This window comes from Oncorhynchus kisutch, unplaced genomic scaffold, assembly GCF_002021735.2.
Source record: "Oncorhynchus kisutch isolate 150728-3 unplaced genomic scaffold, Okis_V2 Okis04b-Okis11a_hom, whole genome shotgun sequence".
NCBI classification, from domain to species: Eukaryota; Metazoa; Chordata; class Actinopteri; order Salmoniformes; family Salmonidae; genus Oncorhynchus; species Oncorhynchus kisutch.
This window is the reverse complement of record NW_022261981.1, coordinates 7,199,327-7,220,376: the sequence shown is the minus strand read 5'-3', so window position 1 is coordinate 7,220,376 and position 21,050 is coordinate 7,199,327. Positions and strand designations below refer to the sequence as shown.

Genomic DNA, 21,050 nt, shown 5'->3' with positions numbered 1-21,050 from the left:
TACCAGACAGAGACAGGTAGCAGATAGCGGCATGTAGCAGAAAGAGACAGACAGAGACAGGTAGCAGACAGACACAGATAGCAGAGAGAGGCAGGTAGCAGATAGAGACAGATAGCAGAGAGAGACAGGTAGCAGACATAGACAGATAGCAGAGAGAGGCAGGTAGCAGAAAGAGACAGACAGAGACAGGTAGCAGACAGACACAGATAGCAGAGAGAGACAGATACCAGACAGAGAGAGATAGCAGACAGAGGCAGGTAGCAGACAGAGACAGATAGCAGAGAGAGGCAGGTAGCAGACAGAGACAGATAGCAGACAGAGACAGGTAGCAGACAGAGACAGATACCAGACAGAGACAGGTAGCAGATAGCGGCAGATAGCAGACAGAGACAGATACCAGACAGACACCGATAGCAGACGGAGACAGATAGCAGAGAGAGGCAGGTAGCAGACAGAGACAGGTAGCAGACAGAGACAGGTAGCAGATAGCGGCAGATAGCAGACAGAGAGGGATACCAGACAGAGACAGGTAGCAGATAGCGGCAGATAGCAGACTGAGACAGATACCAGACAGAGACAGGTAGCAGATAGCGGCAAATAGCAGACAGAGACAGGTAGCAGACAGATAGCAGACAGAGACAGATAGCAGACAGACACAGATAGCAGACGGAGTCAGATAGCAGAAAGAGACAGACAGAGACAGATAGCAGACAGACACAGATAGCAGAGATAGGCAGGTAGCAGACAGAGACAGGTAGCAGACAGAGACAGGTAGCAGACTGAGACAGAGACAGGTAGCAGACAGAGACAGGTAGCAGACAGAGACAGATAGCTGACAGAGACATGTAGCAGACATGCGGTTAGCAGACATAGACAGATAGCAGACAGACAGTTATCAGACAGACAGATAGCAGACATAGACAGATAGCAGACAGACAGATAGCAGACAGAGACAGATAGCAGACAGAGACAGGTAGCAGACAGACAGAGACAGGTAGCAGACAGAGACAGATAGCAGACAGAGACAGGTAGCAGACAGAGACAGGCAGAAGACAGATACAGGTAGCAGACAGAGACAGGTAGCAGACAGAAACAGATAGCAGACGGAAACAGGTAGCAGACAGAGACAGGTAGCAGACAGAGACAGGTAGCAGACAGAGACAGATAGCAGACAGAGACAGGTAGCGGACAGAGACAGGTAGCAGACAGAGACAGGTAGCAGACAGATAGCAGACAGAGACAGATACCAGACAGAGTAGGGGCACATCAAGCCACACCTCTCTGTACTGAGCTGACCTGGGAACACGATAAGCCACACCTCTCTGTACTGAGCTGACTCGGTAACACATTAAGCCACACCTCTCTGTACTGAGCTGACCTGGTAACACATTAAACCACACCTCTCTGTACTACGCTGACCTGGTAACACATTAAGCCACACCTCTCTGTACTGAGCTGACCTGGTAACACATCAAGCCACACCTCTCTGACCAAGCACAGAACGTTTTATGATCCACAGTGTGAAAATGGTATCTGCATGGTGGGTTGTGTTAATTCTGCCCTCTGACCTGTGTTTGTGTGCGTGTGTGTTTCTCTCTCTCTCTCTCTCTCTCTCTCGCTCTCTCTCTCTGTGTGTGTGTATGTGTGTGTGTGTGCGTGTGTGTTTCTCTCTCTCTCTCTCTCTCTCTCTCTCTCTCTCTCTCTGTCTCTCTCTCTCTCTCTCTCTCTCTCTCTCTCTGTGTGTGTGCGTGTGTGTTTCTCTCTCTCTCTCTCTCTCTGTGTGTGTGTGTGTGTGTGTTGTAGCAGGAGATGGTAGAGGTCCCCATGGAGGAAGAGGACGTTGGCCCTAAAGACAAGCGTCCTGTAGCTTCCACCCCTGTTCCCGGATCTCCATGGTAACGTTCTCTTGCCAGGATTGGTCAATGTTTGAATAAACATGTCAGAACATTTCAGCTCTTTAGGAATCTGTCCCATTCCAGTCATCACTGAACACCAAACATGAAAAAGACGTTTGGCTAAAGTTCAGAAAACATTACCTGCTATAAATGTTTAAGTGGAATCATGCCTCTACTTTCTTCACTTTTTCATGAAAAACTTATTTTATATCTGGTTATTATTTCTGATGTCATAATTCTTGAAAGTCTCAGGAAAGCAGTGTAATCATGGTCTTCATAACGTGAGTAATAATCAATCACTCGCAGTATGTAAAAACCCTTTTCAAAAACAACAGAGAAAAACAACACCTTTGATAGAAAAGTAATTTCCATCCCGACAATGAACAACTCATATCAGGGACAATAGTGTAATAAACCAAGCTATATCTGTCTACAGAGTAGTGCAATCTGGTTTTTTAAAATGGACTTGTTTTGTTGTTCTCCCACATGTAATAGCCTTTTGATCTGTCAGAGTGTGTTGATGCTGAGAGCAGACTTTAAACGCACTACATGAAACCTGTAATTTTACAAAACTTTCTCAAGCTCAGCACCTGAACGGCATGTTAGTTTTTTAAACCATAACCCGTAACGTGTTAAACCCTTTTCCATTCATCAGCTTTTATTTTATGACTATTAGATTAAAATATATATTTTTTTAAACAAAGCAAAAATTTAAAATAAGATTTGATAAACAAATTGAATCCAACCTATTTTGTTTGATGATTCTAATATTGAAAAGTCTCATGAGAGATTCATCGTGACATATTATCCAGATATTGAAAGACCTTTCTGCTGTGTGAATTTTTGTTTTTAATTTTTTTATTTCACCTTTATTTAACCAGGTAGGCTAGTTGAGAACACCTTTATTTAACCAGGTAGGCTAGTTGAGAACACCTTTATTTAACCAGGTAGGCTAGTTGAGAACACCTTTATTTAACCAGGTAGGCTAGTTGAGAACACCTTTATTTAACCAGGTAGGCTAGTTGAGAACACCTTTATTTAACCAGGTAGGCTAGTTGAGAACACCTTTATTTAACCAGGTAGGCTAGTTGAGAACACCTTTATTTAACCAGGTAGGCTAGTTGAGAGCACCTTTATTTAACCAGGTAGGCTAGTTGAGAACACCTTTATTTAACCAGGTAGGCTAGTTGAGAACACCTTTATTTAACCAGGTAGGCTAGTTGAGAACACCTTTATTTAACCGGGTAGGCTAGTTGAGAACACCTTTATTTAACCAGGTAGGCTAGTTGAGAACACCTTTATTTAACCAGGTAGGCTAGTTGAGAACACCTTTATTTAACCAGGTAGGCTAGTTGAGAACACCTTTATTTAACCAGGTAGGCTAGTTGAGAACAAGTTCTCATTTAGAATTGCGACCTGGCCAAGATAAAGCAAAGCAGTTCGACAGATACAACAACACAGAGTTACACATGGAGTAAAACAGACATACAGTCAATAATACAGTAGAAACAAGTCTATATACGATGTGAGCAAATGAGGTGAGATAAGGGAGGTAAAGGCAAAAAGGTCATGGTGGCGAAGTAAATACAATATAGCAAGTAAAACACTGGAATGGTAGATTTGCAGTGGAAGAATGTGCAAAGTAGAAATAAAAATAATGGGGTGCAAAGGAGCAAAATAAATAAATAAATAAAATACAGTAGGGAAAGAGGTAGTTGTTTGGGCTAAATTATAGGTGGGCTATGTACAGGTGCAGTAATCTGTGAACTGCTCTGACAGTTGGTGCTTAAAGCTAGTGAGGGAGATAAGTGTTTCCAGTTTCAGAGATTATTGAGATATTCTGAATATCATGTCATGGCTGAGCGATAGCTAGCCATACCAATGAAATATGACATCATATAACAGGACGAGTCACCACCAGATAATACCAGGAAGTAAAGCTTCACAATTCATTTGATATGTTTGAGCGTGAAGACATATTGAATTATCCCAGGGATTCATAGACTGTAGCAGCTGTTAGTAATACTCCTCCTGTGGCTTTCAATACACAACGTCTTTAAGGAGGAAGAGCTCTGAAGTGATGCACGACGACAACAGGAACAACTCAGAAACCATCAACTGGAAATACATCAACTGTTAGATTCTAGCACTTTCTATAACATGTTATGTCAGACTAAGTGACAGATAACTACAGTGGTTATATTCCTATTATGACATAGAGCATATATTCATCTACGTATTTCTTATTTACATTATGTTAGTGTATAATATACAGGTATATAATCATATATGCCATTTTAAACACACTTTTATTCAAAGTGACTTACAGTAGCGCGTTCGTACATGTTCTTATGTGTAGTCCCAGCTGGTAGTCCCAGCAGGTAGTCCCAGTGGGTAGATCCAGTGGGTAGGTGCAGCTGGTAGGTCCAGTGGGTAGGTCCAGCGGGTAGGTCCAGCTGGTAGTCCCAGCAGGTAGGTCCAGCTGGTAGTCCCAGCAGGTAGGTCCAGCTGGTAGGTCCAGCTGGTAGGTCCAGTGGGTAGCCCCAGCTGGTAGCCCCAGCAGGTAGCCCCAGCGGGTTGCCCCAGCTGGTAGGTCCAGCGGGTAGCCCCAGCGGGTAGCCCCAGCTGGTAGCCCCAGCGGGTAGGTCCAGTGGGTAGCCTCAGCGGGTAGGTCCAGTGGGTAGCCCCAGCTGGTAGATCCAGCGAGTACGTCCAGTGGGTAGCCCCAGCAGGTAGGTCCAGTGGGTAGCCCCAGCAGGTAGGTCCAGTGGGTAGCTCCAGCAGGTAGGTCCAGTGGGTAGCCCCAGTGGGTAGTCCCTCCTTCTCCCCAGATCATTTCCTGTAATACTGTTGTTTATCATGTCATAGAATACATCTGGTTCTGCCCTCCTTCTCCCCAGATCATTTCCTGTAATACAGTTGTTTATCATGTCATAGAATACATCTGGTTCTGCCCTCCTTCTCCCCAGATCATTTCCTGTAATACAGTTGTTTATCATGTCATAGAATACATCTGTTTCTGCCCTCCTTCTCCCCAGATCATTTCCTGTAATACAGTTGTTTATCATGTCATAGAATACATCTGTTTCTGCCCTCCTTCTCCCCAGATGTGTGTTTAGAATGTTATTATTATTATTGCAGAGTGACGTTTGAAGGGTTCAGTGAGTGGAGCATCAACTTTAAAAAGAAAGTTTAAGACCTGACAGAGGCAGCATACTGGCTCTCTAGTCTACAAAACACACGTTTTATTCTTGACAGGCAAACACCATCTCAGCTATCTTGCGTTGACACACACCAGTAGGGAACCGGACAGGCATGACTAATTCAACTCTCATCCTTACATTATTATGATCGTTTCTCCTCAGGTGTGTGGTGTGGACAGGGGACGACAGAGTATTTTTCTTCAACCCAACGATACAGCTCTCTGTTTGGGATCAGCCAGTAGATCTGAAGGACCGTGGAGAGGATCTCAACAGGATTATAGAAGATCCTCCACATAAACGCAAAAAGGATTCTTTGTCCAGTAAGTTTGTGGTAATTCTTCCCCGTTGGCTTGTCTTCATCCCGCCGTTTAGTTGGGCCTCGTTAGGACTCTTCCTCGTGTTAAAGCGGGTATTTACCAGGCCGTGGCTTTAGATGGAACTGAGAAGCTCATTATCAGTCCGCTATTTTTCTAATGATGTTAATAAACAGGTTTTTTTATTGATCTGTTAACACGGAGGCCAATAAAATGGGCTGATATACTAGATCCTATATACAGTGTGTCAGTTCCATTGCCTGTCGATCACAGACTACCAGAGGATCGTGATGTCTCTGTTCATTGAAGGAGATGATCACGAATGGAACGTGGAACCTTTAGGATGTCAAACCATCTCATGGTTGCATTTTAAATGGCACCCTGTTCCCTATGGGCCCTGGTCCAATGACACCCTATTCCCTATGGGCCCTGGTCCAATGACACACTATTCCCTATGGGCCCTGGTCCAATGACACACTATTCCCTATGGGCCCTGGTCCAATGACACACTATTCCCTATGGGCCCTGGTCCAATGACACACTATTCCCTATGGCCCTGGTCCAATGACACCCTATTGCCTATGGGCCCTGGTCCAATGGCACACTGTTCCCTATGGTCCCCGGTCCAAAGAAGTGCACTATATAGGTATTAGGGTCCCATTTGGGATGCACCCCATCTCTTTTGTGTTCTACTAGAATAGATCATATGGAAGTCCTGTGTGTGGCTGGCTCTGTAAATATTGGATTACATTGGATCTTGTCAGCGATGATATCTCCCCGGACTAGATTTCCCAGAGGTCCGGTTGTCTTTATTGATTTAGCCTTATTGCAGTTACCAGCTGATTATGTATCGATGACCTTATACCTGAACCTCACTGTTCCAACAAAGCATGTCTGGCAAATTAACTTTGGTAAATATGTGGCCAACCCCCGATGAACTGAACATTGACTTATGGCTGATAAGACGGTGAGCAGTAATGCTACTCTAGTCTGATAGGTTCTCTCACAGTGGTTTTTAATGACCAATTATATGAAGACGGAGTCCATTGAAAAAGGATGTTTGTTACACTCTGCGTCTGTTGGAGTCCACTCGAACAAAAAGGATGTGTGCTACGCTTCTGTCTGTGTGTCCGTTATCTCAGCAGAGGATGGTTCTAACTCTCCGTCTGCTGATGACGATGATGCTGATGATGAAGATGAACATTATTCAAAAACCAAGAGGAACAAGTGAGTGTCAAAGTTCCCCCCCATCTTAACCATACTCATAGTTTAACATTACAATGATACTTCTCTACAGAATAATCATCTCATTTTGAAGTATTTTTTTGTAAAAAAAAATAAAAATAAACAACACTGTACTGTACAAATACCACTGTACAGTACAGTAGCCTAGTTTTGACCCAGGCCTTTTGGGCCCTGGTCAAGAGGAGATCACTATCTAGGGAATAGGGTTTCCTTTTGAGATACATCCTAGAACTGATTGTATGTTTCTGTCCTCCTCAGACTGGAGGAACCTGCGGATGGTAATGAGGACTTGAGAGAGAGGGCAGGCGCAGAGACATGTGACTCTCCCCCCCATCGGACTGTTCTACCCTTAGGACTCCGCATCACACACTTCAGGGACATGCTCCTTGAAAGAGGGGTAAAGGCATACCCTTAGGGCTCCGCATCACACACTTCAGGGACATGCTCCTTGAAAGAGGGGTAAAGGCATACCCTTAGGGCTCCGCATCACACACTTCAGGGACATGCTCCTTGAAAGAGGGGTAAAGGCATACCCTTAGGGCTCCGCATCACACACTTCAGGGACATGCTCCTTGAAAGAGGGGTAAAGGCATACCCTTAGGGCTCCGCATCACACACTTCAGGGACATGCTCCTTGAAAGAGGGATAAAGGCATACCCTTAGGGCTCCGCATCACACACTTCAGGGACATGCTCCTTGAAAGAGGGATAAAGGCATACCCTTAGGGCTCCGCATCACACACTTCAGGGACATGCTCCTTGAAAGAGGGATAAAGGCATACCCTTAGGGCTCCGCATCACACACTTCAGGGACATGCTCCTTGAAAGAGGGGTAAAGGCATATTGAACAGAATACAAAAAATCTAATGCACTTTAGGCTGCGTTTAGACAGGCAGCCCAATTCTGATATTTATTTTCCACTAATTGGTCTTTTGACCAATCACGTCAGATGTTTTTCAGACGTGATCTGATTGGTCAAAAGATCAATTGGTGAAGAAAAAAAATGCAAGATTTGGGCTGCCTTTCTAAATGCAGCCACAGAGACGGACCTAGATTCTAACAGTTTTTCCATGAGGAATGAATTTAAACCATACTTTTCAAAGTGGCAATATGGGGACTCAAATCCCTGTATTGCAACTAATCATCAAGGGACACAGGGACCAGCAACTGCAAAGGCAGCAAAAACTAAATGATGAAAAGATCTACATCATGTAACAGGTTGGGTGAATGATGGAAAGATCTACATCATGTAACAGGTTGGGTGAATGATGGAAAGATCTACATCATGTAACAGGTTGGGTGAATGATGGAAAGATCTACATCATGTAACAGGTTGTGTGAATGATGGAAAGATCTACATCATGTAACAGGTTGGGTGAATGATGGAAAGATCTACATCATGTAACAGGTTGGGTGAATGATGGAAAGATCTACATCATGTAACAGGTTGTGTGAATGATTGAAAGATCTACATCATGTAACAGGTTGGGTGAATGATGGAAAGATCTACATCATGTAACAGGTTGGGTGAATGATGGAAAGATCTACATCATGTAACAGGTTGGGTGAATGATGGAAAGACCTACATCATGTAACAGGTTGGGTGAATGATGGAAAGATCTACATCATTTAACAAGTTGGGTGAATGATGGAAAGACCTACATCATGTAACAAGTTGGGTGAATGATGGAAAGACCAACATCATGTAACAAGTTGGGTGAATGATGGAAAGACCTACATCATGTAACAAGTTGGGTGAATGATGGAAAGACCTACATCATGTAACAAGTTGGGTGAATGATGGAAAGACCTACATCATGTAACAAGTTGGGTGAATGATGGAAAGACCTACATCATGTAACAAGTTGGGTGAATGATGGAAAGACCTACATCATGTAACAAGTTGGGTGAATGATGGAAAGACCTACATCATGTCACAGGTTGGGTGAATGATGGAAAGACCTACATCATGTAACAGGTTGGGTGAATGATGGAAAGACCTACATCATGTAACAGGTTGAATGTACTGAATGTTTTCTTAAATATGTTTTCTCGTCTCTTCAGGTTTCAGCGTTTTCCACATGGGAGAAAGAACTGCACAAGATCGTGTTTGATCCACGGTATCTTCTGCTAAACTCTGCAGAGGAGAGGAAACAGGTGAACTCTGCTGGTTGTCCTCCTTTAATTGGTCATGATTGATTTATCGGTTGGTCATGATTGGTTAATTGGTCATGATTGATTTATCGGTTGGTCATAATTGTTTAATTGGTCATGATTCTTTATTGGTTGGTCATAATTGTTTAATTGGTCATGATTCTTTATTGGTTGGTCATAATTGTTTAATTGGTCATGATTCTTTATTGGTTGGTCATAATTGGTTAATTGGTCATGATTGATTTATCGGTTGGTCATAATTGGTTAATTGGTCATGATTGATTTATTGGTCGGTCATAATTGGTTAATTGGCCATGATTGATCTATCCGTTGGTCATGATTGGTTAATTGGTCATGATTGGTTTATTGTTTTCATCATTAGTTAATCATTTGCTATGATTAAATAATTACTAATGATTGATTAATTGGTCATGATTGACAGATTGTGAATGAGGTTGACTCAGAAATTACCAATCCAAATTAACCTTTAAAGTACAAGACAGCGTGGACATTAGGGGTGTGCCTCGAAGTAAGACAATACGAACAACTAACAGGCAAGTGTCCTGATACGATTATGATCTGAGTATTTTTTGTAATTATCCAGTGCGCATCCTTCAATCAAGTGCAAGGTGCTATGTGGTCTAAATAAGTCAATTGGTTAGTTTGCTTGTCTGTAAAGAGGAGGAGGGTGGAATGTACGTTGATCCTGCCATTCTGATTGGATAGAGGGAAGCTGTGTTTCTCTGTCTACTGCTTCGCCTCATAATTTCAGCCAATCACTTCTCTTCCTCCCATGTTTGGGTCTGATTGTTTTAGATTGCTGCTGCCTCCTGTTTGTCTGCTACTGTGATAAATCACAATGGCGAGGACAATTGCTAGCTAGCAAGCCATCAATGTGCATAATATATAGCAAGCCATCAATGTGCATAATACATAGCAAGCCATCAATGTGCATAATAAATAGCAAGCTATCAATGTGCATAATATCTAACAAGCTATCAATCTGCATAATATATAGCAAGCTATCAATGTGCATAATATATAGCAAGCTATCAATGTGCATAATATCTAACAAGCTATCAATGTGCATAATATATAGCAAGCTATCAATGTGCATAATATATAGCAAGCCATCAATGGCATATTATATAGCAAGCTATCAATGTGCATAATATCTAACAAGCTATCAATGTGCATAATATATAGCAAGCTATCAATGTGCATAATATATAGCAAGCTATCAATGTGCATAATATATAGCAAGCTATCAATGTGCATAATATATAGCAAGCTATCAATGTGCATATTATATAGCAAGCTATAAATGTGCATAATATATAGCAAGCCATCAATGTGCATAATATATAGCAAGGGCCATGGGTTGGGAAAAAAAGATGACCCGCCGATGTTCATCCTAACTGAGTGACAGCAAACGTTTATGTTGGCCATCTGCAAGTTGAGGACACAGACATAAACCGCTCTGCGCGCTGCTCCTAATCTGCATTTGTTTGGTCTCTAAACATGCCGGGAGATAGGTGTTTTGATAACATCTACTTAGGCAAATCCGATCCGACTTTCAAGTGTTAATTTATGGATAGGATTAGGAATACGAGTACGGTCAGTTTAGCACACCCCTAATGGATTTGCTCCCATTATATCATTACTGTCATTTGTGTCCCCTGTCCTTGGTGAAAGCATTTTGTAAGTAAAACAAAAAACCTTTGGGATGAATTGTTGAGGTATTTTGTCATGTTGCATTATACATTTATTTAACTTGGCAAGTCAGTTTTAAAGAACAAATTCTTATTTACAATGACGGCCTAGGAACTGCCTTGTTCAGTGAGACTGACAGATTTTTAGCTTGTCAGCTCAGGGATTCGATCTTGCAACCTTTTGGTTATTAGTCCAACGCTCTAACCACTAGGCTACCTGACACATTGCCTTATGCATATAGACATGGAACACTGGTCACTTTAATAATGTTTACATACTGTTTTACCCATTTCATATGTATATACTGTATTCTAGTCATGGTTCATCCTATATAACTACCGCTGTCCACTTCATATGTATATACTGTAGTCTAGTCAAGTCCATCCTATTCAACTATTGCTGTACATATAGTATCCTTTGCAAGTATTCTCCAGATATACTGCATATTATATCCACATACTGTCCCTAAAGTCTATACATCCCAAATCAAATCAAATCAAATTTTATTTGTCACATACACATGGTTAGCAGATGTTAGTGCGAGTGTAGCGAAATGCTTGTGCTTCTAGTTCCGACAATGCAGTAATAACCAACAAGTAATCTAACTAACAATTCCAAAACTACTACATTATAGACACAAGTGTAAGGGGATAAAGAATATGTACATAAAGATATATGAATGAGTGATGGAACAGAGCAGCATAGGCAAGATACAGTAGATGGTATTGAGTGCAGTATATACATATGAGATGAGTATGTAAACAAAGTGGCATAGTTAAAGTGGCTAGTGATACATGTATTACATAAGGATGCAGTAGATGATATAGAGTACAGTATATACATATACATATGAGATGAATAATGTAGGGTATGTAAACATTATATTAGGTAGCATTGTTTAAAGTGGCTAGTGATATATTTTACATCATTTCCCATACTGCACATATATATATATATATATACACTCCGGACTCTGACATTGCTTGTAGTAATACTTATATATTTCTTAATTCCATTCTTTTACATTTAGATTTGTGTGTATTGTTGTGAATTGTTAGATATTACTGCACTGTTGGAGCTAGAAACACAAGCATTTAGTTAGATATTACTGCACTGTTGGAGCTAGAAACACAAGCATTTAGTTAGATATTACTGCACTGTTGGAGCTAGAAACACAAGCATTTAGTTAGATATTACTGCACTGTTGGAGCTAGAAACACAAGCATTTAGTTAGATATTACTGCACTGTTGGAGCTAGAAACACAAGCATTTAGTTAGATATTACTGCAATGTTGGAGTGAGAAACACAAGCATTTAGTTAGATATTACTGCACTGTTGGAGCTAGAAACACAAGCATTTAGTTAGATATTACTGCACTGTTGGAGCTAGAAACACAAGCATTTAGTTAGATATTACTGCACTGTTGGAGCTAGAAACACAAGCATTTAGTTAGATATTACTGCAGTGTTGGAGCTAGAAACACAAGCATTTAGTTAGATATTACTGCAGTGTTGGAGCTAGAAACACAAGCATTTAGTTAGATATTACTGCACTGTTGGAGCTAGAAACACAAGCATTTAGTTAGATATTACTGCAATGTTGGAGCTAGAAACACAAGCATTTAGTTAGATATTACTGCACTGTTGGAGCTAGAAACACAAGCATTTAGTTAGATATTACTGCAGTGTTGGAGCTAGAAACACAAGCATTTAGTTAGATATTACTGCACTGTTGGAGCTAGAAACACAAGCATTTAGTTAGATATTACTGCAATGTTGGAGCTAGAAACACAAGCATTTAGTTAGATACTACTGCACTGTTGGAGCTAGAAACACAAGCATTTAGTTAGATATTACTGCAGTGTTGGAGCTAGAAACACAAGCATTTAGTTAGATATTACTGCACTGTTGGAGCTAGAAACACAAGCATTTAGTTAGATATTACTGCAATGTTGGAGCTAGAAACACAAGCATTTAGTTAGATATTACTGCACTGTTGGAGCTAGAAACACAAGCATTTAGTTAGATATTACTGCAATGTTGGAGCTAGAAACACAAGCATTTAGTTAGATATTACTGCAATGTTGGAGCTAGAAACACAAGCATTTAGTTAGATATTACTGCAGTGTTGGAGCTAGAAACACAAGCATTTAGTTAGATATTACTGCACTGTTGGAGCTAGAAACACAAGCATTTAGTTAGATATTACTGCAATGTTGGAGCTAGAAACACAAGCATTTAGTTAGATATTACTGCAGTGTTGGAGCTAGAAACACAAGCATTTAGTTAGATATTACTGCACTGTTGGAGCTAGAAACACAAGCATTTAGTTATATATTACTGCAATGTTGGAGCTAGAAACACAAGCATTTAGTTAGATATTACTGCAGTGTTGGAGCTAGAAACACAAGCATTTAGTTAGATATTACTGCACTGTTGGAGCTAGAAACACAAGCATTTAGTTAGATATTACTGCAGTGTTGGAGCGAGAAACACAAGCATTTAGTTAGATATTACTGCAGTGTTGGAGCTAGAAACACAAGCATTTAGTTAGATATTACTGCAGTGTTGGAGCTAGAAACACAAGCATTTAGTTAGATATTACTGCACTGTTGGAGCTAGAAACACAAGCATTTAGTTAGATATTACTGCAATGTTGGAGCTAGAAACACAAGCATTTAGTTAGATATTACTGCAGTGTTGGAGCTAGAAACACAAGCATTTAGTTAGATATTACTGCACTGTTGGAGCTAGAAACACAAGCATTTAGTTAGATATTACTGCACTGTTGGAGCGAGAAACACAAGCATTTAGTTAGATATTACTGCACTGTTGGAGCTAGAAACACAAGCATTTAGTTAGATATTACTGCACTGTTGGAGCGAGAAACACAAGCATTTAGTTAGATATTACTGCACTGTTGGAGCTAGAAACACAAGCATTTAGTTAGATATTACTGCACTGTTGGAGCTAGAAACACAAGCATTTAGTTAGATATTACTGCAGTGTTGGAGCGAGAAACACAAGCATTTAGTTAGATATTACTGCACTGTTGGAGCTAGAAACACAAGCATTTAGTTAGATATTACTGCACTGTTGGAGCTAGAAACACAAGCATTTAGTTAGATATTACTGCAGTGTTGGAGCTAGAAACACAAGCATTTAGTTAGATATTACTGCAATGTTGGAGCTATAAACACTAGCATTTAGTTAGATATTACTGCAATGTTGGAGCTAGAAACACAAGCATTTAGTTAGATATTACTGCAATGTTGGAGCTAGAAACACTAGCATTTAGTTAGATATTACTGCAATGTTGGAGCTAGAAACACAAGCATTTAGTTAGATATTACTGCAATGTTGGAGCTAGAAACACTAGCATTTAGTTAGATATTACTGCAATGTTGGAGCTAGAAACACTAGCATTTAGTTAGATATTACTGCAATGTTGGAGCTAGAAACACAAGCATTTAGTTAGATATTACTGCACTGTTGGAGCTAGAAACACAAGCATTTAGTTAGATATTACTGCACTGTTGGAGCTAGAAACACAAGCATTTAGTTAGATATTACTGCAATGTTGGAGTGAGAAACACAAGCATTTAGTTAGATATTACTGCACTGTTGGAGCTAGAAACACAAGCATTTAGTTAGATATTACTGCACTGTTGGAGCTAGAAACACAAGCATTTAGTTAGATATTACTGCACTGTTGGAGCTAGAAACACAAGCATTTAGTTAGATATTACTGCAGTGTTGGAGCTAGAAACACAAGCATTTAGTTAGATATTACTGCAGTGTTGGAGCTAGAAACACAAGCATTTAGTTAGATATTACTGCACTGTTGGAGCTAGAAACACAAGCATTTAGTTAGATATTACTGCAATGTTGGAGCTAGAAACACAAGCATTTAGTTAGATATTACTGCACTGTTGGAGCTAGAAACACAAGCATTTAGTTAGATATTACTGCAGTGTTGGAGCTAGAAACACAAGCATTTAGTTAGATATTACTGCACTGTTGGAGCTAGAAACACAAGCATTTAGTTAGATATTACTGCAATGTTGGAGCTAGAAACACAAGCATTTAGTTAGATACTACTGCACTGTTGGAGCTAGAAACACAAGCATTTAGTTAGATATTACTGCAGTGTTGGAGCTAGAAACACAAGCATTTAGTTAGATATTACTGCACTGTTGGAGCTAGAAACACAAGCATTTAGTTAGATATTACTGCAATGTTGGAGCTAGAAACACAAGCATTTAGTTAGATATTACTGCACTGTTGGAGCTAGAAACACAAGCATTTAGTTAGATATTACTGCAATGTTGGAGCTAGAAACACAAGCATTTAGTTAGATATTACTGCAATGTTGGAGCTAGAAACACAAGCATTTAGTTAGATATTACTGCAGTGTTGGAGCTAGAAACACAAGCATTTAGTTAGATATTACTGCACTGTTGGAGCTAGAAACACAAGCATTTAGTTAGATATTACTGCAATGTTGGAGCTAGAAACACAAGCATTTAGTTAGATATTACTGCAGTGTTGGAGCTAGAAACACAAGCATTTAGTTAGATATTACTGCACTGTTGGAGCTAGAAACACAAGCATTTAGTTATATATTACTGCAATGTTGGAGCTAGAAACACAAGCATTTAGTTAGATATTACTGCAGTGTTGGAGCTAGAAACACAGCATTTAGTTAGATATTACTGCACTGTTGGAGCTAGAAACACAAGCATTTAGTTAGATATTACTGCAGTGTTGGAGCGAGAAACACAAGCATTTAGTTAGATATTACTGCAGTGTTGGAGCTAGAAACACAAGCATTTAGTTAGATATTACTGCAGTGTTGGAGCTAGAAACACAAGCATTTAGTTAGATATTACTGCACTGTTGGAGCTAGAAACACAAGCATTTAGTTAGATATTACTGCAATGTTGGAGCTAGAAACACAAGCATTTAGTTAGATATTACTGCAGTGTTGGAGCTAGAAACACAAGCATTTAGTTAGATATTACTGCACTGTTGGAGCTAGAAACACAAGCATTTAGTTAGATATTACTGCACTGTTGGAGCGAGAAACACAAGCATTTAGTTAGATATTACTGCACTGTTGGAGCTAGAAACACAAGCATTTTAGTTAGATATTACTGCACTGTTGGAGCTAGAAACACAAGCATTTAGTTAGATATTACTGCACTGTGGAGCTAGAAACACAAGCATTTAGTTAGATATTACTGCACTGTTGGAGCTAGAAACACAAGCATTTAGTTAGATATTACTGCACTGTTGGAGCGAGAAACACAAGCATTTAGTTAGATACTACTGCAATGTTGGAGCTAGAAACACAAGCATTTAGTTAGATACTACTGCACTGTTGGAGCTAGAAACACAAGCATTTAGTTAGATACTACTGCACTGTTGGAGCTAGAAACACAAGCATTTAGTTAGATATTACTGCACTGTTGGAGCTAGAAACACAAGCATTTAGTTAGATACTACTGCACTGTTGGAGCTAGAAACACAAGCATTTAGTTAGATATTACTGCAATGTTGGAGCTAGAAACACAAGCATTTAGTTAGATATTACTGCACTGTTGGAGTGAGAAACACAAGCATTTAGTTAGATATTACTGCAATGTTGGAGCTAGAAACACAAGCATTTAGTTAGATATTACTGCAATGTTGGAGCTAGAAACACAAGCATTTAGTTAGATATTACTGCAATGTTGGAGCGAGAAACACAAGCATTTAGTTAGATATTACTGCACTGTTGGAGCGAGAAACACAAGCATTTAGTTAGATATTACTGCACTGTTGGAGCTAGAAACACAAGCATTTAGTTAGATATTACTGCACTGTTGGAGCTAGAAACACAAGCATTTAGTTAGATATTACTGCACTGTTGGAGCTAGAAACACAAGCATTTAGTTAGATATTACTGCACTGTTGGAGCTAGAAACACAAGCATTTAGTTAGATATTACTGCACTGTTGGAGCTAGAAACACAAGCATTTAGTTAGATATTACTGCAATGTTGGAGCGAGAAACACAAGCATTTAGTTAGATATTACTGCACTGTTGGAGCGAGAAACACAAGCATTTAGTTAGATATTACTGCACTGTTGGAGCTAGAAACACAAGCATTTAGTTAGATATTACTGCACTGTTGGAGCTAGAAACACAAGCATTTAGTTAGATATTACTGCACTGTTGGAGCTAGAAACACAAGCATTTAGTTAGATATTACTGCAATGTTGGAGCTAGAAACACAAGCATTTAGTTAGATACTACTGCACTGTTGGAGCTAGAAACACAAGCATTTAGTTAGATATTACTGCAATGTTGGAGCTAGAAACACAAGCATTTAGTTAGATACTACTGCACTGTTGGAGCTAGAAACACAAGCATTTAGTTAGATATTACTGCAATGTTGGAGCTAGAAACACAAGCATTTAGTTAGATATTACTGCAGTGTTGGAGCTAGAAACACAAGCATTTAGTTAGATACTACTGCACTGATGGAGTGAGAAACACAAGCATTTAGTTAGATATTACTGCAATGTTGGAGCTAGAAACACAAGCATTTAGTTAGATACTACTGCACTGTTGGAGCTAGAAACACAAGCATTTAGTTAGATATTACTGCAGTGTTGGAGCTAGAAACACAAGCATTTAGTTAGATATTACTGCAATGTTGGAGCTAGAAACACAAGCATTTAGTTAGATATTACTGCAATGTTGGAGCTAGAAACACAAGCATTTAGTTAGATATTACTGCAATGTTGGAGCTAGAAACACAAGCATTTAGTTAGATATTACTGCAATGTTGGAGCGAGAAACACAAGCATTTAGTTAGATATTACTGCACTGTTGGAGCGAGAAACACAAGCATTTAGTTAGATATTACTGCACTGTTGGAGCTAGAAACACAAGCATTTAGTTAGATATTACTGCACTGTTGGAGCTAGAAACACAAGCATTTAGTTAGATATTACTGCACTGTTGGAGCTAGAAACACAAGCATTTAGTTAGATATTACTGCACTGTTGGAGCTAGAAACACAAGCATTTAGTTAGATATTACTGCACTGTTGGAGCTAGAAACACAAGCATTTAGTTAGATACTACTGCAATGTTGGAGCTAGAAACTCAAGCATTTAGTTAGATATTACTGCAATGTTGGAGCTAGAAACACAAGCATTTAGTTAGATACTACTGCACTGTTGGAGCTAGAAACACAAGCATTTAGTTAGATATTACTGCAATGTTGGAGCTAGAAACACAAGCATTTAGTTAGATATTACTGCAATGTTGGAGCTAGAAACACAAGCATTTAGTTAGATATTACTGCAATGTTGGAGCTAGAAACACAAGCATTTAGTTAGATACTACTGCACTGTTGGAGCTAGAAACACAAGCATTTAGTTAGATATTACTGCACTGTTGGAGCTAGAAACACAAGCATTTAGTTAGATATTACTGCACTGTTGGAGCTAGGAACACAAGCATTTAGTTTCGATATTACTGCAATGTTGGAGCTAGAAACACAAGCATTTAGTTAGATATTACTGCACTGTTGGAGCGAGAAACACAAGCATTTAGTTAGATACTACTGCACTGTTGGAGTGAGAAACACAAGCATTTAGTTAGATATTACTGCAATGTTGGAGCTAGAAACACAAGCATTTAGTTAGATATTACTGCAATGTTGGAGCTAGAAACACAAGCATTTAGTTAGATACTACTGCACTGTTGGAGCTAGAAACACAAGCATTTAGTTAGATATTACTGCAATGTTGGAGCTAGAAACACAAGCATTTAGTTAGATACTACTGCACTGTTGGAGCTAGAAACACAAGCATTTAGTTAGATATTACTGCAATGTTGGAGCTAGAAACACAAGCATTTAGTTAGATACTACTGCACTGTTGGAGCTAGAAACACAAGCATTTAGTTAGATATTACTGCAATGTTGGAGCTAGAAACACAAGCATTTAGTTAGATATTACTGCAGTGTTGGAGCTAGAAACACAAGCATTTAGTTAGATACTACTGCACTGTTGGAGTGAGAAACACAAGCATTTAGTTAGATATTACTGCAATGTTGGAGCTAGAAACACAAGCATTTAGTTAGATACTACTGCACTGTTGGAGCTAGAAACACAAGCATTTAGTTAGATATTACTGCAATGTTGGAGCTAGAAACACAAGCATTTAGTTAGATATTACTGCAGTGTTGGAGCTAGAAACACAAGCATTTAGTTAGATATTACTGCACTGTTGGAGCGAGAAACACAAGCATTTAGTTAGATATTACTGCACTGTTGGAGCTAGAAACACAAGCATTTAGTTAGATACTACTGCACTGTTGGAGCTAGGAACACAAGCATTTAGTTAGATATTACTGCACTGTTGGAGCTAGAAACACAAGCATTTAGTTAGATATTACAGCACTGTTGGAGCTAGGAACACAAGCATTTAGTTAGATATTACTGCAGTGTTGGAGCTAGGAACACAAGCATTTAGTTAGATATTACTGCAATGTTGGAGCTAGAAACACAAGCTTTTAGTTAGATATTACTGCAATGTTGGAGTGAGAAACACAAGCATTTAGTTAGATATTACTGCAATGTTGGAGTGAGAAACACAAGCATTTAGTTAGATATTACTGCAATGTTGGAGTGAGAAACACAAGCATTTAGTTAGATATTACTGCAATGTTGGAGTGAGAAACACAAGCATTTAGTTAGATATTATTGCAATGTTGGAGTGAGAAACACAAGCATTTAGTTAGATATTACTGCAATGTTGGAGTGAGAAACACAAGCATTTAGTTAGATATTACTGCAATGTTGGAGTGAGAAACACAAGCATTTAGTTAGATATTACTGCAATGTTGGAGCGGGAAACACAAGCATTTAGTTAGATATTACTACACTGTTGGAGCTGGGAACACAAGCATTTAGTTAGATATTACTGCACTGTTGGAGCTAGGAACACAAGCATTTAGTTAGATATTACTGCACTGTTGGAGCTAGAAACACAAGCATTTCGCTGCACCCGCAATAACATCTGAAAAACATGTGTATGCGACCAATACGATTTGATTTGATTTGATTGATCCTGTCAGTGAACGTGAGAGGAGTTAAGTCGACAGTAAAGAGGATTAGGATACAGCCGTCGTCTTTGTCATGAAAATGATCTTCAAAGTCATTTTTCTTGTGCCAATCATGACTGTGTTCCTCATCTCCAGGTGTTTGAGCAGTTTGTCAAAGTGAGGATGAAGGAAGAACACAAGGAGAAACAGAGCAAACTGCTGCAAGCAAAAGACCAGTATAGAAAACTTCTAGAGGAGTCGAAAATCACATCCAGGTAAAACCTGAAGCTAACTGTGTAATAGAATTACACGTACAGTAGGGGACTTAACTATTCAACTAAGCTTCATAATAGCTTCATGCAAAATAGCTTCATACTAAAAGTTTGGACTCAACCTATTCTTTTTTCTTCATTTTTACTATTTTCTACATTGTGGAATAATAGTGAAGACGTCACAACTATGAAATAACCAAATGAAAATATATTTTATATTTAAAATTATTCAAAGGAGACACCCTTTGACTTGATGACAGCTTTGCACACTCTTGGCATTCGCTCAACCAGCTTCACCTGGATTTCTTTTCCAACCTTCTTGAAGGAGTTTCCACATATGCTGAGCACTTGTTGACTGCTTTTCATTCACTCTGCGATCCAACTCACCCCAAACCATCTCAATTGGGTTTGGGTTGGGTGATTGTGAAGGCCAGGTCACCTGATGCAGCACTCCATCACTCTCCTTGGTCAAATAGCCCTTACATAGACTGGAGGTGTGTTGGGTCATTGTCCTGTTGAAAAACAAAGGATTGTCCCACTAAGCTCAAACCAGATGGGATGGCGTATTGCTGCAGAATGTTGTGGTAGCCATGCTGGTTAAGTGTGCCTTGAATTCTAAATGAATCACTGAGAGAGTCACCAGCAAAGCACCCAGACACCATCACACCTCCTCTTCCATGCTTTATGGTGGGATCCACACATGCGGTGATCATCCGTTCACCTACTCTGCGTCTCACAAAGACAAGGTGAACATATTTCCACCGGTCTAATGTCCACTGCCAAGAGTGTGCAAAGCTGTTATCAAGGCAAAGGGTGACTATGTTGAAGAATCTCCAGTGTTTAACACTTTTTTGGTTACTACATGATTCCATATGTGTTATTTCGTCGTTTTAATGCAGAAAATAGTTTCAAAAATAAAGGAAATCCCTTTAATTAGTAGGTGTGTCCAAACCTTTGACTGGTCCTGTTTATAATCATTTATAATTATAATATAAATATTAACTTGTAACAACTTCATATCCCAACACTAGTTAAATTGAACCTGTATAGATGAGCAATGCATTACGAATTGCTTTTTACACCAAGCTCAACAAATCAAATAACAACGCTAAATTCACAACATTGATCAAGTTAGTCTGAGAAGAGTCAA

General features: G+C 39.5%; 1 protein-coding gene across 1 annotated transcript in view; it reads left to right on the top strand.

The window, feature by feature from the left end:
* The window catches only part of LOC109886287 (transcription elongation regulator 1-like protein), a 28,656-nt gene that overhangs the window by 6,617 nt on the left and 989 nt on the right, over nt 1–21,050 (top strand). Inside the window, exons 2-7 of the mRNA XM_031813014.1 lie at nt 1,804–1,895; nt 5,261–5,418; nt 6,558–6,639; nt 6,916–7,054; nt 8,721–8,813; nt 19,785–19,903. Of these exons, the coding sequence (XP_031668874.1) occupies nt 1,810–1,895; nt 5,261–5,418; nt 6,558–6,639; nt 6,916–7,054; nt 8,721–8,813; nt 19,785–19,903 (677 nt within the window). The 5' untranslated portion in view covers nt 1,804–1,809. The remainder of the gene's footprint in view (nt 1–1,803; nt 1,896–5,260; nt 5,419–6,557; nt 6,640–6,915; nt 7,055–8,720; nt 8,814–19,784; nt 19,904–21,050) is intronic.